This window comes from Platalea leucorodia, assembly GCF_965183815.1.
Source record: "Platalea leucorodia genome assembly, chromosome: 15".
Lineage (NCBI taxonomy): Eukaryota > Metazoa > Chordata > Aves > Pelecaniformes > Threskiornithidae > Platalea > Platalea leucorodia.
Window position 1 is genome coordinate 2,861,888 of NC_138837.1, and position 14,493 is coordinate 2,876,380.

Here is a 14,493-nt window from a genome sequence, read left to right on the forward strand (position 1 = left end):
AGAACCTATCATTGCAATTGACACATATGTTCTAAAATGTTAATTTTCTGGTTGATAAACAGGAAAAGAAAACATCAAAATATATATTTTAGGGAAAGGAAATGACTTCATTTCTTATTACGTTCATTTCTTGAATGGGAGAACAAAGGTCTGTCTAGCCTATCTTGTGTTTGACAGTGGCCTATAATAAATGACTAAGAAGAATATAAGAACAAATAGTGAGTGACTCTTCCCTGGCACAACTTTAGTGTCCTGCTATCAGTAGCTCAGGGACTTGAGGAGAGGAAGAAACAAATTTTCCGATAGATATGGTAGTCCAAACAGAAAATTTGTTTCTCACTTTGGGAAGAAGGAGAAGAAGCCCAAAGGACTGATACGTCAGCAAGTATGTGTGAAGAGGGGGAGATGGCAACTTGGAACAGGAAGCAGGAGCCTGGGCACTTTTAAAAAAGCTTGGACAATTTCAAAGTACATATTGAAAAATAATAAGTCATCAGTAAAGGTGGCAAGTATGGGAAGACTCTTTCAAACTTGTTTATCAGAAGGTTGGATAAGATAGGCTGCTTTTATGTTTTTAATTTTCTTAGGTATATGTGTTGCTGCACCGTTGGAAGTGCAAGTTGTAAAAGATATCTTCCTGAGCGTTTATGTTCCTTATTCTGTGGTGCGAGGAGAACAAATTGAGTTAAAAGGATCAGTTTATAACCATAAAGCTTCTGCAATTAAGGTAATTTGTGGTCTTAGTGAGTTCTACGGAACGATTAACATAATAAACTAAAAAAGTATTTCCCCTGCGAGTATCCAGCATAAACAGATCCTTGGATCAGACTTCTCCAGTCCTTCAGCTAGTGTTATGTATGCTCTACATAACTATGTAACAATTAAATCCAATCATTAATTGTTTGCTTTCCAGCCACTCCACTGGTTACAATATTGTCATGCTCTTGCCTAGCAACTTTCCCTCATGAAAGTTAAAATACAATTTTTCTGTTCCAATTGTTTGGACACAGTGTCAAAAAGCGACGAGACTTTTTGAATTAGCTGCTCCAGAGCTCACAGATTACATTGTCTAGGGATTTAATATAAAAGGACTATTTTTAAGGCAATACATTCAAACAGAAGTGCAAAATTATCATTGAAAAAATTTGAGTATAGTATGCAAAGGGATGTGTATGAAGCCTAGTCTAGTGGTTCCCTGGTGTTGCCAATGAACATTTGTTAGTGTGTCTCTAGTGCAAGTAATAGTAATTCCAGATTTAGTAACATTGCTCATTGTAAACAGAAAAGTAGCATTACACTAACAGAGTGCTCGTTATAATATTTCATTGACTTTAATATTTCTCTGGTGGTGTGCCTGTCATGGGAGCGAAACACTTAATATCTTTCAACGTTTCAGTTCTGTGTTAAAATAGCAGCTGGAAATGGAATCTGTTCTTTTGGAGATTCTGCAACTACTGGATCGAGGATACGCAATTGTAATTTGAAGACTCTGGATGGCGGTTCTTCGTCACCAGTTACATTCAGAATACTTCCTTTGGAATTAGGTCTCCACACTATCAACTTTACGTTGCTGACAGCCAGGAACAGTGAAACTGTAGTTAAAACTTTACGTGTAATGGTAAGAAAAAATCAAAATGTTTGTAGTGTTTTTGAATTTCATATTGATTCAGTCACAAGAAATAAAAATATATTAAATCAATATATAAATATTGCTTTATTTTAATATTATCAGAATCCAAAATATCACATGATATCATTGAATTTACTGAGGTGTATGCAGCGGAAAAATTCATGACTGAGTATTTGAGTACGCACGTTTTTAAACCTTCATTATAAGAATTGTCAGAAAGACTATATATATATAAATAGATTATAACTTAGTAAGCAAGGAGAATAGTGTATTCTAAGTTATTTGGTTTGGATTTTCACCTGCTTAAGTGTGCTTCACTGAAAGACACTTTTTTGTAATTTTATGCTTTCCTAAGCTTTTATTTAAATCTTTTGTTAGATTTTCTCAAGAATTTTGGGAGATAGAACACTAGCTTAAATGTACATAGAATAGATGTGGAAGAGTTAAGTAAAACTCAGCGATGGAGAAGGATGTAGAAGGCAAAAATACTATGGTTTTAAACTGTTGTTTCAGCTAATATATTTGATTAAGGAAAAGTGTTTTCATTTTCTACTTCTTTTCTCTTAATGATTTCAGCCAGAAGGCATTAAGAAAGAACTTCATGCAGGTTTCACTTTGGATCCACAGGGTGTTTATGGTAAGAGAATTGATCATATATGTATTTACTTTGTTTATTTTTTCATTTTCTTGATTCATGATGATCACGTTTTCTGTAATGTGAAAAAATTGCCATTTCTCCTTCCTGAAATATTCTTCATATGTTCCTTCCAAGGATTTCCTGTCCATTCATTGACTAACCAATCCATCTTAAAATAGCTAGTCTTTCAAAAAAAAAAACCAACTTGGATTCATTTCTTAAAGGAACATTTATATGCATCTTTTACTATGATATAATATTAAGCTTTTCTCAGTGTGCTTGAAAACCAGTTAGCAGGCGCTTTCTTAATGAAAATAGAATATGTTCTCACTTAACCAGAGATGAATCTGAAACCACCAGTTTAGGTCCAGATCAGATTTTTTTCTTAACAAAAAAGGCAAAAGAAAGCTTGAAGTGTCTGCATCTGTTCTTTTTCAAAGGTTGATATTGTTTGCATGTGCGTTTGAGCATGTTCCTAGTTTTCATGTTATCACAGATAGTTGTGACCTTTAAATCTGGCTATTGCATCTGAATCAACTATTGATTTAGATTGTGCAGTATGATATATATACATTTTCAATCATAGGTTCAATCAAGAGACGACAAGAATTTCGATATAAAATCCCACTAAATCTGGTCCCTAAAACAAAAATTGATAGAAGTGTCAGTGTAAAAGGTAAGTCGAATTGAAACTTTTAGTCTACTGCATATGTACTTTCTGTATAGATGTTATTTTTCTCCTATTTTTTATTCCTTTACTTAAATCTGTCTGAACTTATTCCTAGGCTCTCCTGCTTTTGAGAAAAGGCTTTGCAGATCACCTTTTTGTGTAGAATTTTAAAGACTGCCTATAGAATGATTGCTTATAAGCAATTTTGTTTTTTTCTTTCCACAGGGCATCTTATGGGTGAAGTGATTGCCACAATCCTCAGTCCTAGTGGTCTTAGTATTCTTACTAACCTGCCGAAGGGCAGTGCAGAGGCAGAGCTTATGAGTATTGCCCCAGTATTTTATGTGTTTCGCTACTTGGAAGAGTCAAATAACTGGCGGTTACTGGGTCCGGAAACCTTAACTTCAAGAACTCAAATGAGGAGGAAGATGAAAGAAGGTACAAAAATATAGCTTCTTCTCTTGCTTCAGAGTTGTAGAGGTGCATGAACTTTGCTGAATGAGAAAGATAATATATCTGAGTGAGCAAATACAATTTTAATATAAATCTCTTTTCATAACTTACTTTCTACCTAATATATTCCTTAGGAATTGTAAGCATCTCGTCATTCAGAAATTCTGACTTCTCATATAGCATGTGGAAGGATGGGCAAGCTAGCACGTGGTGAGTTAAAAAGCTCTCTTGATTAAAATGGATGGAAAAGGCTTGTTTCACTCCTTTGCTTTCATATTATAACTCATTTTTAAAGGGTGACACTTTCTAGTAAGCATGAGAGGTGAGCTTGATGGTAGATTTAAATGGTGCTTACATCTTTGAATAATACCTTTTGATTCCTTGTTTTCACTTGCTAAATCTTTTATTCGTGTCCATAGTTCACACCATTACAACCAAGTTGGGCCAATGGTTAGGAGCAGACATACCTGAGATAATTTGTAGGATTTTGCTCAGTTCTGAAACCTCTTCTTTGGGCCTGCAATTTTACAAAAGGACTGTGTAGACCTTGGCTCCCTGCAGAATCATAAGCTCAGGCAAAGTTTGCATCCCAGCTTTGAAGAAGGAAACCTAAGTACAGGGACATGAGCAAGGGCAAAATAGTCATACCTTTTGCTCACACAAATACGATATTTAAAGACTATAAGCCAGGAGGGGTAGTACTGTGTGTGGAAAACAGAATCTGCTGTTGAAAATTAGGCAAAATTCATAGTCGCTGTCTTGCCTTTCACAATGGCAAAGGCAGTTGGCTTATAGAAGGAAGGAATAAGATGCATCAAAAGCATCTTCCTTAAATTCTGTGCATAAAAAAAGTAATCTTTTGGGGGTGTAACGAGTTCATGTCATGAAACATGGAATTTGATCCTTGTTTAAAATCGAGTAATCATTGCCCATTTGTGAAATTCAAAATTCATCTGCAGTATTTCTTTGAACTGTGGGAGCGTGTAGTATACTTAAATCGCAAATAGTGCAAATTTGTGTCTAGCTTCTAGCAATGTGGTAGTACCTGCTAATCAAAGCAAACATGATCTGCTTGCTTTCCTTGGCAGGTTGACAGCTTTTGCTTTAAGGATCCTCGGACAAGTTAATAAATATATAAATCTTGATGAAATTTCTGTTTGTAATTCACTTCTCTGGTTGATTGATAACTGTCAAATGCCAGATGGGTCATTCAGTGAATTTTCAAATTACCAGCCAGTGAAACTACAGGTATGAAAACCAAACGTTTTCTGTGCTTATACAGTAAAAGCTGGAGTCACCAGGAGGTAATGTGTTTTAGGAACGCAAGATATTTTAGGTTGCATTTCACCAGGACACCTATTTAAGACAATTTTGCTAAGTTTTTGCATTTTTCTACGTTCATTTAAAGAACCGCACAGTCTTGCAAACCTTTCTGTTTTCCCACTAAACATAGTTGCTTGCCACTTCTTAATATTTAGAAAAAAAAATATGTAGGTTGATTTTACAGTATAATAGTCCTGGCATGTCAATAACTTTATATAATTTTGTCTCTTTTTTACAAGTAAGCTCTTACCTTCAAAAGAGTCAACATATTTTCAGCTTAAAACAACCTGATATTTCTTACAGGAATTTCTGTTTGCTTCCTCACCTGAACTGTAAAAAGTTCTATTTATTTAAATTAACTGCTGTTTCTATGTATTTATATTTACATATTTTATTTTGTAGGGTACATTACCTAAAGAAGCTAAAGAAAAATCTTTGTATCTCACAGCATTTTCTGTTATTGGAATTGAAAAGTCAATTAAAATATGTCCTACTCAGGTAAGTAATATTTTTATTTCTGCCAGCAGCTGTGTTCTGGGATTCTAATTTCTTCCATTTTCTGTAACACTTGTTCAAAGAAATCAAGAGGCTTTTTTCAATTTCAAAGATTAAGATTTATTTGCTTTGTTAGTCTTTGTCTTTCAAAATCGGCAAAAGAACAATAATGAAATTCTGGATCACTTTATTATAATGTATAGTGTAGAAGATACTATATATACCTATATTTTCTTGATAGATGTGCTTCTTTAAAAATAAGTCTAACAGATGTAAGCTGTAGCGTGTTTTTTCTTTCAGAAAATCCACGATGCCAAAAATAAAGCAGGAGATTATTTGATGAAAAATGTGCAGTCTGCTCAAAGCCCCTTTACTATGGCAATAACTTCGTATGCTTTAGCTCTTGTGGATTTGAACCATCACTCTGCACAGCTGGCGTTCTCTGCACTGAAGAAGGAAGCATCTGTCATAGGTATCATTAAATTCTCTGAGTCTGTACTGTAGTTGGCTCTCAGGTAGGCTGTTCTTATAGTATTTTTAAATTCTCTAATGTGATGGCACTACTTGGAGAGTGAATTTCAGTGATGCTTGCTTTGGCAAAAGTGAATTTTTAGTCTTGCGTGGCCTAGTATTTTTGCTAGGTTGAATCCCGCTTTCAGCTTTTCAACAGTGCAATTTCATTAGCTGTATGCAAGTCAGCTAGGCATCTGTCATTCCCCGCTGCGTCACGTTTGTTCTGTCTATAGGCTTTCCTTTTACGCAGGTGTCTATAGCAGATTACGTTTGTCTGCCTCCTCATCCTTATGATGTGTCCACTCTCTTCCTTGGCTCAGAGCGGAATTTTTCACAAAAACCACATCTGCTCTCTGCCACTGCTCTCACTTTGGTTGTGTTGAGTTTTCTTCTTAATTTCTCACTGGTTGATGAGGGACTTTGTAGTTGCTTGTGAAGGCTGTTCCTTTTTAGTGTATTCTGTCACAGGGCAAGGGACTCAGACTGTTCCCTGTCAAGTAACTATTTCTACTGGAATAGAAAAGCTGTGTCCTGTCTGTTGCAAGTAGTTTCTAGTATAAATGTCAGACTTAGTAGTGTAAGAGAAGTGTATCTTCATCCCCTGTTAAACGCAGTTTGAGTTCCTCCTTTTCTCCTTGACCTGAGTAGGCAATAGTTCACCTTGTGCAGTCTGGAGAGAGCTGCTGCTATGTTTCAGTCTGAACCCTTCCTTTTATACTTTTGTAGGTGACCCTCCTATTTATCGTTTTTGGAAAGACACTCTGAAAAAACTAGACCAACACACTCCCAGCTCTGTTACTGCCCAGATGGTTGAAACTACAGCATATGCCTTGCTTACTACTTTGCTAAGAGGGGACAAAAACTATGCTAATCCCATCATCAAATGGTTGTCTGAAGAACAAAGATACGGTGGAGGATTTTATTCAACTCAGGTGAGCTTTTAAATATTTTGTTCTCATTCTTCAAGTACCAAACTCTGAGCCATCTTAAGAGGGTAACACCACTAGATGATCACATTGACAAGTTCCGTGTCCTATGTATGGGATTAGTATCAAGTGACTCTGTTGCCATGATATTCTTTGTCTCTGGGAAATACGACTTCTTTTTATGAAGTCTATTTATAAATAGAAATTTGCCAGCTGATTCCACTAACTTCAGATCTGCTGAATGAAAAGAATCATAGGATGAAAACTGTTCTCCCAAGTTTTTTATAAAACAGAATATTTCATTTCATGACATGATGTTTGTTCTTGTTTTCCACAAAAATGGAGCGCAGTGTAAGAAGGTATGCATTTTTTCATTGTAAAAACTGTGTTAGTGTGCACGAATAGGCTAAAAGTCATGTGAAAGTTGCCAGATTTCTAATACACTATCAAGTAGTCATACTATACAGAATATTCCAGTTCATGCAACCACCCTTTTTTTTAATTATTAAAAAATCTATGAAGAAACTGATGAGTGCTGTGTTTGTTTATTGCTGTTTACTTGCTTCTTTTTTAGTACTTGCATGCATTTCTTTAAATTGCACAAATACGCCTATGAGTATAGTGTTAAATGTTACCACCACGTTAAGCGTACTGCTGAGACACTGCTAAGCTGTTTAGCTAGTAGTGGTTACCATTATTTGTAATCACGTTTAAGTGGCAGAAAATAAATTGCTTTGTAATACATTTTTACTTCTTTTTACTTTACTTTTTTTTTTAATTTCTGGAATTAATTCTTTATAACTGATTTCTGGCAGGACACAGTTAATGCCCTTGAGGCCTTGACTGAATATTCCCTTCTTGTCAAACGGCTTAATTTGGACATGGATGTTAAGGTAGCATACAAAAACCAGGGAAACCTTAATCTGTTTAAACTGACAGAAGATAACTTCGTGGGAAGAACTATGACAGTGAGTGAATAGTATCGCTTTTGAAAAGTGAAAGCAGAATTCTTAGCAACTTGTTAAATAATTACTGGAACTTTGAAATTGCTACTAAAGTAGCTTTTTCTTTTAATAAACTGGTAGTAGTTTGGAATAGCAAATGTTTAAGGACTTTGTTTATCTGCTAAATTTAATGCATTTGAATATTCATTTAAAATTAGTATCTCTGCTTGTTCCTATTAAGGTTTTTTTTTTTTTGTAGAATCTGTTTGTAGCATCAGGCCTTAATATGTATTTAAAATGCAGAAAAGACAAGCAGATCGTCTGACCTGAATTGTTGCTAATAGCGCTATCTGTATTGTTAACGTGTAACTTTTTGTTTAACATCAATCCTTTAGGTACCTTTGGATGATGACATATATGTAAGCACTGGAAGCAGCACTGGCATAGCTACAGTAAATGTAAGCATGCAACCAATTTTTTAAAATGGAATCTCTGGTTTGTTAATATCAACGTTGAAAAAGAAACTTAAATTTCTCATAAACTATTCCATTTGTTGCCCTTACCTTTAGACTGAAGTGATGGGTGTCGTTATGGCTGTATTTTAGATTAAGTACAAGCCATTGCATGACTTACAGCTAATGAGAGAAGTTGTGAAGTTTCTTCCTTTTCATCGGACGTTTTCTGTTCCATCAATCTAAATAGATGATCAACTCGGTTTTAGTGCTCATCAATTGTTATTGTCTCTGCTGAGACAGCCAAGCAGGGAAGACCCAGCTTAGTGATCAATTTTGAGAAATTGCTCAATTCTCTGTCATTCTGGTGTTTACTCTTAGTTTATTAAGCAATGTCATTGAGAAACTGTTTTCTTGCAATATTTAAAGGAATAATTTTCGTATGCCTAAATATGAAGCTGTTGCCGTGATAGATTTCCTTCTCATCTTTCATAGCCTCTTCTAGCATCAAACTTAAGAACATCTGAAATGTCCATGTTCTTGTGTACTGGTATTTATACTCATAAAATATCAGGAGTTGTTTGGATAATATTTTTAGTCTTGTAAATACGACCAGCAAGAATGGTGTGGTTTTGCTGAAATTCCCCATTTCTTTCTGCGCTGATCATTTATTTACTCTGCTTTGTGTCCATCAAAACTAATCATGCTGTACAGACTTGGTTTTACTGGTATTATATTCTCCATATTATGAGTTTTCACAGTTCTATGCTGGTTTTGAGGATTGTTTACTGCTTCTGTTTTGTCTAATTTATTTGTACATGTGTAGGTGAGGACAGTATATAATACCATCGGTACTTCTGAAGAGTCATGTGACTTTGAATTGAAGATTGTTCCAAAGAGAGATGATGGTAAAGGCTTAATATGCTTTTAAATATTATTAGTCCGGTCAGTGCAGGGGAGGGAGAAAAAAACCCTTTACTTTGTTTAACAAAGTGTTTCTTATTAAGAATGAAACTGTAATAAATTCTGCCACTTTCTAAATTGCTAGAAGCCTTTTTAGCCCTTCTTGAAACTATTGCCTTTTTGTGAATAGAATTAATTTTTACTGTGTTTCTGTTAGGTGCATTTTTACTCATCTGTGGAAGAGTTTTTGCAGTTGGGGGAGTGAGGAATACAAACTTCCAGCGGAAGAAAGAAAAATGGTGGGGGACTGGGGATAGTTAGGGAGAGTTCTAGAAGGTATAGAGAGTTCTAGTCCAGTTACAACAGGGTATATAACCACATTCTGAGCTTTTGCCATGAAGTAGTTTTAATAACATAAGTACACAGTAAAGTACATTAAGCATTAAAGCTGTCATTTCGCCTGAATTATAAAAGGAGTATAATGTTACTTGTTTGTGGCTAGACAATGAGTTCCTAAAAAAATAGCCACCAAAGCAATTCAAAGAATTACCTTTCAATTATGAAAACGCTTGATGAGAATTTTGGATTGCTGCTTCTGAAGAGTTATAAAATTACTTATTTGACTCTACTTGATATGAAAAGGTTACAGAAAAGAAGATGGTGAGCCACTTGGGCGCTTAGAGGCTTGTGCAAAGTAAGTACAGCTGATGGGGTTTTTGGTTGGTCGGTTGGTTTTTTTCTTTCCTCAGTGACTGAGCCAATGTTTTGCATTTAAAGGTTTAATTTAAGTAAATGCTGGTTCTAAATGACCTGGATTTCCTAACATTCAACGCTCCTCCTTGCAAAGGTGGAATTCCCAGCTGACATGTTAAGGAATTGGAGCAGTGCAAAGTAAATGCACTGTGGGTCTATGTATGCATTATGAAATTAGCCTAAGAATGTTACAGAGGTTTTCTGGTCTTTTGGTTTTTCTTAGTTATTGTTTTAATATTACATTAACTGACATATTTATATTAAATTTCTTTTATTTTTTGAAGAGATGTTTTTGTTTGTTAATAATTGCAGCTGGTTTTCTGATCTTCTCTTCCTGTTTCTTCACTTTTATGTATGTGTGTAAACAGAATTAGAGCCAAAGGTCATGATCTCTTTGGGAGGGAGTTTTTCTTTAATTTATATATAGGTTCTCCTGGAACATAAGCATTAAGAAAAGCTTCTTTATGCATGATATTGGCATAAATCTGAACTGATTAATCTGGACGATTTTGCTTCATTATCGGTTTACTGTGGTCTGAATATTGGTAGACTTTTCCTTAGGTTCTTCTGGAATCACATTTGAAGATTTCTTTATAATTTCAGTTATGTTTAACTAATATTATTTTTAATCTGTTTTAGGTACAGGCCCAGCATGAGAGAGCCGCAGTCAGGGTCTGCTCATGCTGTGATGGACATAGGTTTGGTTAGTGGACTGGAAGCAAATACAGAAGATTTATCTACTGTAAGTATTAAAGAACTTTTTTTCTTTTACTGAAGTTTTTTTGACAGAACTATAATATTTACTGTTCTTCATCTTTTTCTGTTAGCATAGTAGTGCAGATTTATATCATTATATCCTCATTGCTTCTAAACACTTCTAATACTAATGAGAATACTTTACCTAAGTCTAGATTATGGATTTTTGATAGACTCGGAAGCTAGACATCTAGTTAAAGTTTGACATCTAGGCTCTCTCTGTTGTTAGTGGAAAGACAAGAGCGGAAAGGGAGTGGTTGTCATCTGCGTTAGGGGGGTGTGAATCAACCTCTGGAGATGCTGTATCTGCTGCCTGTGAAGGGAGCACTGTTCCTGTACACACCTAACAGTTGGCTAAAGTTTGTGAACTGAACCTCAACTGTGGTGCTTGTGTTCATCCAGCTCCTATGGACAAGCACGCAAGTTGTAGTTAAAGGCAATCAGAGTTATAAGATTTAAATAGGATGCTATACGTGGACTCAAGTATTCTTTTAAGGATAATTATCTCTTTAATTCTTTATTATCTTCATGTAATGAGTAAAAGGATAATTTCCTTAAAAGAAAACCAAAAAAACCAAGTGAGAGTATGAGCATTATAAAGAGGCAAGCCTAAAATAAGTTTTTTACATCTCAGAATTGTGTTAAAGCTACCCGTTACAAAACCTTCAAGATCACCCAAAAATGTTTAACTTGTATAAAAGATTTTTCTCTGTTTTTCTCCCCTACAGCTTGCAAGTGGAGTTGATCAGTTGATAGCAGATTATGAGATAAAAGATGGACATGTTATTCTGCAGATAGACTCTGTATGTTATCCTTTTCGTAACTGTAAGCACTACTGTAACTCTTGGGAATATTTTTGTTTCCTTTAGAGCTCCTTAATTCATGTGTGTTTCAAATAGGTGCCAGCTAATAATTTTCTCTGTGTTGAGTTCCGAGTAAGTGAGCTTTTCCAGGTTGGAATGCTAAATCCTGCCACATTCACTGTATACGAATATCATGCACCAGGTATGTGTTCCATGTCTTCAAATTCCTGTTTGTCTTTTAACTCTATTCCTCCTTAAAGACTACATTTTTCCTTCATCAACAGCTTTTTAATCCGTGTTATTTTAAGCTCTAGTGACTTTTGACTCACAAAGTTTCAGTGCTGACTTTTTGGACTTTGATTTTTCTATATGTAATTTTTTTTGGGATCTTCTAGATAAAAGGTGCGCTATGTTTTATAACCCCTATGGAAATGAAAAACTTGTGAGATTGTGTGAAGGAGATGAATGCAAATGCATGGAAGGTAAATGTTTTTTTAAGATATTTTCCCATTTCACTTGGGGGGAAAAATGCAGTGTAGTGCTTTGGACAAAACCACACTAAACACAAGGAAAAAATCCTCATAAGAACACAGCTGTTGCCCTCTCCAAATTTTACATTTAAAAAAAAAATTAAAAACCAGTGTGCAGTATGATCATGGATGTCTGACTGGATTAAGTTCAGGTGATTGAGGGTGTTATTTTGTATTTTAAATATTCATTGTTCCAGCATGCAATCCCATAATTATGGTGTTTCTCAGTTACAGTAGATTATCCCAAACAGCCAGAGGTTCGTGATGTTTTCTATGAGGACATGTGATGACATTGCCTTAACGCCGGCTTTTTTCTCTCGCAATGTAGCCGAGTGTAGTAAAGTACAAGAGAGACTAGATCGGTCGATAACTGCTGACACCAGGAGAAAAGCTGCGTGCCAGAATGATATTGCATACGGTAATATTTCAATTGTCATTACCTATTTCACGTGCTCTGACTGAAACATTTACTTGTTTACTACTGCTGCACAACATTTTGTTCCAATTAGATCTTTAGTGATGAAAATCCAGTAGGCTTGACAGTGGCATACCGTATATGAAGGTGACACACTGAGCAGAGAAGAGCAAGTGCTGCCCGTACGCTCTGCTGAATAAAAGTCACGTAGCGAGGGTTAGTGCACCAGCGAGCCTGATCTGATGCATTTTGCTAATCAGCCCTGTGTTTCTCTTGCTTGGTACCGTTCTAACATGACCATGTGGCTTCGGGGTCAGAGGAAGTTGTGGGCATCAGATGAGAGCATGGGTAGAGCTTCCATCAGATGAGAGCATGGCTAGAACTTGTTAATATTTCTTAGCCATACAGTCTATAGCTATAGCCATCGTTTTCCCAGAAATTAGTATTGTAAAGGGACATTATATTCTCCACCTGAGCATCTGTAAGGTATTTAGTATGTATTGCAGGAACAAGGAATAACGAAACGGTTGGTTTGTGTTATTCTGCAGTTTATAAAGTGAACATCTTATCTCGCAGTGAAGAAGGTTATTTTGTAAAGTATTCTGCAGCTCTTCTGGATCTCTATAAAAGAGGTGAGTGTCCTGTTCTTAACCCATTTAACAATTTATTTAGAGTAAAAGCTGTCTGGTTGCGACCACTGAAGCAGCTGACAAAAAACAGCAGTCAAACCTCGTCATTTCACGAGAGCAGAAAACCACAGCCTCAAATACAGCCTTTGAGAATTCTTTTGTGCCCTGAGAAGGGCAGTCTTTGTTTGATGTTTTTAAACATCTTTTCTGTATTATAGCTGTTGTTGACAAATCTGAACTGCAATCAGTTAAATGTCTTTTATGTGACAAAACAAGGTGAACATATTCCATAATGAATTAATCAATACAGTCATGAGCTGTTGTTCAAATGTCTCATTCATTCCACAGACTGCCCTCCCTTACTGTATGTACAGCAATTGAAGTGGGGTGGTGTGCAAGGCTATGCCATGCCTTAACTTTTCGCACATTTGTGTAGGTTGGGCACGTTTCTGCTTCTGGGAGAAAGGGCTTTAGAATGTTCTTGGGCACTCGCTGTCTTCCCTTTGGGAGAGGTAGCTGCTCGTAGGTCCTGCGGAACTGGAGCTGATACTCATATTTCCTCTGAGTTTAAGCACCCAGTATGTCCTTATAATTACTATAATATAGAATTATTTAATGTACAAGAGGCTTATTTACCATTCAGATTTACTTCAAAAAAAATCTTCTACATGAAACATGTTTTATATCATCAAATTTTCCTATTCTGTAACTAGAGGCATATGGATCCCTTGGCTGTGCTGTACTGTAGAACGTTCTGGTGTTTTCTGTCTAATATATGAGTGACTGGAAGTTCTCTTTGTGAAATTTTCCAATTCTTGACATTCTACTTCAGGGCAGGCTTTTGCTCAAAAAAATAATGAAATAACCTTTGTTAAAAAGAAGACCTGTACAGATGTTGAATTGAGCCCAGGAGAGCAGTATTTGATCATGGGAAAAGAAGCCTTAAAGATAAGCATTGGTTACAGTTTCAGGTAAGTAACTTACCATCAGAATGTGCAGAGATGTCATCTTAAAGTGTGCTGTGAAGTGGCGTTTGTATCTAATAATTCTTACGTGATATGTAATTGACTTAATTTTTTAAGTAAGTATTAGTTCAACCAATAGTTACACAGTGTGTTTTCAGATGTGTGCATTTAAACAGGATGACGAACACAAAGCAAGCAATTTCATATTGTAATTTTTTTTTTTCTGTTTGACATTTTCCTCCCCAAATCTTAGCAGCAAATGATCATTTTCTTTTGTTGTCTTAGATTCCAGTACCCTTTGGACTCCAGCACTTGGATTGAGTGGTGGCCTTCAAATACAGCGTGCACATTTTGTCAGGAGTTTTTAAATACAATGGAAGATTTTGCTGAAGATCTCATCATCAGTGGCTGTTGATCTACTTGGAGAATTTTTAAATTAAAAATATAGATCAAATCTCATTTAAAAAAAAAAAAAATCCTCAGCTGTTTAGTAATTATTTTCTGAACTTAACATTCATTAATAGTTCATCTTGAAAAAAGGTCTTTGCTTGTATTTCATAGCTATGTTCTTATAACATAGTAATGTTCAAAGTATGATTTTTTTTTTTTTTTTTTTTTAAGCTTGGATGGGAGAATAATGCAGAATACTGCAAAGACATTTGAAGTCAGATGAAGTGAAGTGGATTGACTGTAAAA

At 35.5% G+C, this 14,493-nt stretch overlaps 1 protein-coding gene across 1 annotated transcript in view; it reads left to right on the top strand.

Annotated features, from left to right (window-relative positions):
• Window positions 1-14,212, top strand: part of C5 (complement C5) — a gene marked incomplete at both ends in the record, with an annotated part of 28,321 nt that extends 14,109 nt beyond the window's left edge. The window contains 22 exons of the mRNA XM_082327202.1: window positions 588-727; window positions 1,397-1,618; window positions 2,207-2,267; window positions 2,854-2,943; window positions 3,163-3,375; window positions 3,525-3,600; window positions 4,479-4,638; window positions 5,116-5,211; window positions 5,509-5,680; window positions 6,448-6,653; window positions 7,463-7,615; window positions 7,987-8,049; window positions 8,870-8,951; window positions 9,589-9,640; window positions 10,339-10,441; window positions 11,184-11,258; window positions 11,355-11,460; window positions 11,654-11,740; window positions 12,117-12,206; window positions 12,752-12,835; window positions 13,665-13,803; window positions 14,083-14,212. Of these exons, the coding sequence (XP_082183328.1) occupies window positions 588-727; window positions 1,397-1,618; window positions 2,207-2,267; window positions 2,854-2,943; window positions 3,163-3,375; window positions 3,525-3,600; window positions 4,479-4,638; window positions 5,116-5,211; window positions 5,509-5,680; window positions 6,448-6,653; window positions 7,463-7,615; window positions 7,987-8,049; window positions 8,870-8,951; window positions 9,589-9,640; window positions 10,339-10,441; window positions 11,184-11,258; window positions 11,355-11,460; window positions 11,654-11,740; window positions 12,117-12,206; window positions 12,752-12,835; window positions 13,665-13,803; window positions 14,083-14,212 (2,600 nt within the window). The remainder of the gene's footprint in view (window positions 1-587; window positions 728-1,396; window positions 1,619-2,206; window positions 2,268-2,853; window positions 2,944-3,162; window positions 3,376-3,524; window positions 3,601-4,478; window positions 4,639-5,115; window positions 5,212-5,508; window positions 5,681-6,447; window positions 6,654-7,462; window positions 7,616-7,986; window positions 8,050-8,869; window positions 8,952-9,588; window positions 9,641-10,338; window positions 10,442-11,183; window positions 11,259-11,354; window positions 11,461-11,653; window positions 11,741-12,116; window positions 12,207-12,751; window positions 12,836-13,664; window positions 13,804-14,082) is intronic.
• Between the last annotated feature and the right edge of the window lie 281 nt (window positions 14,213-14,493).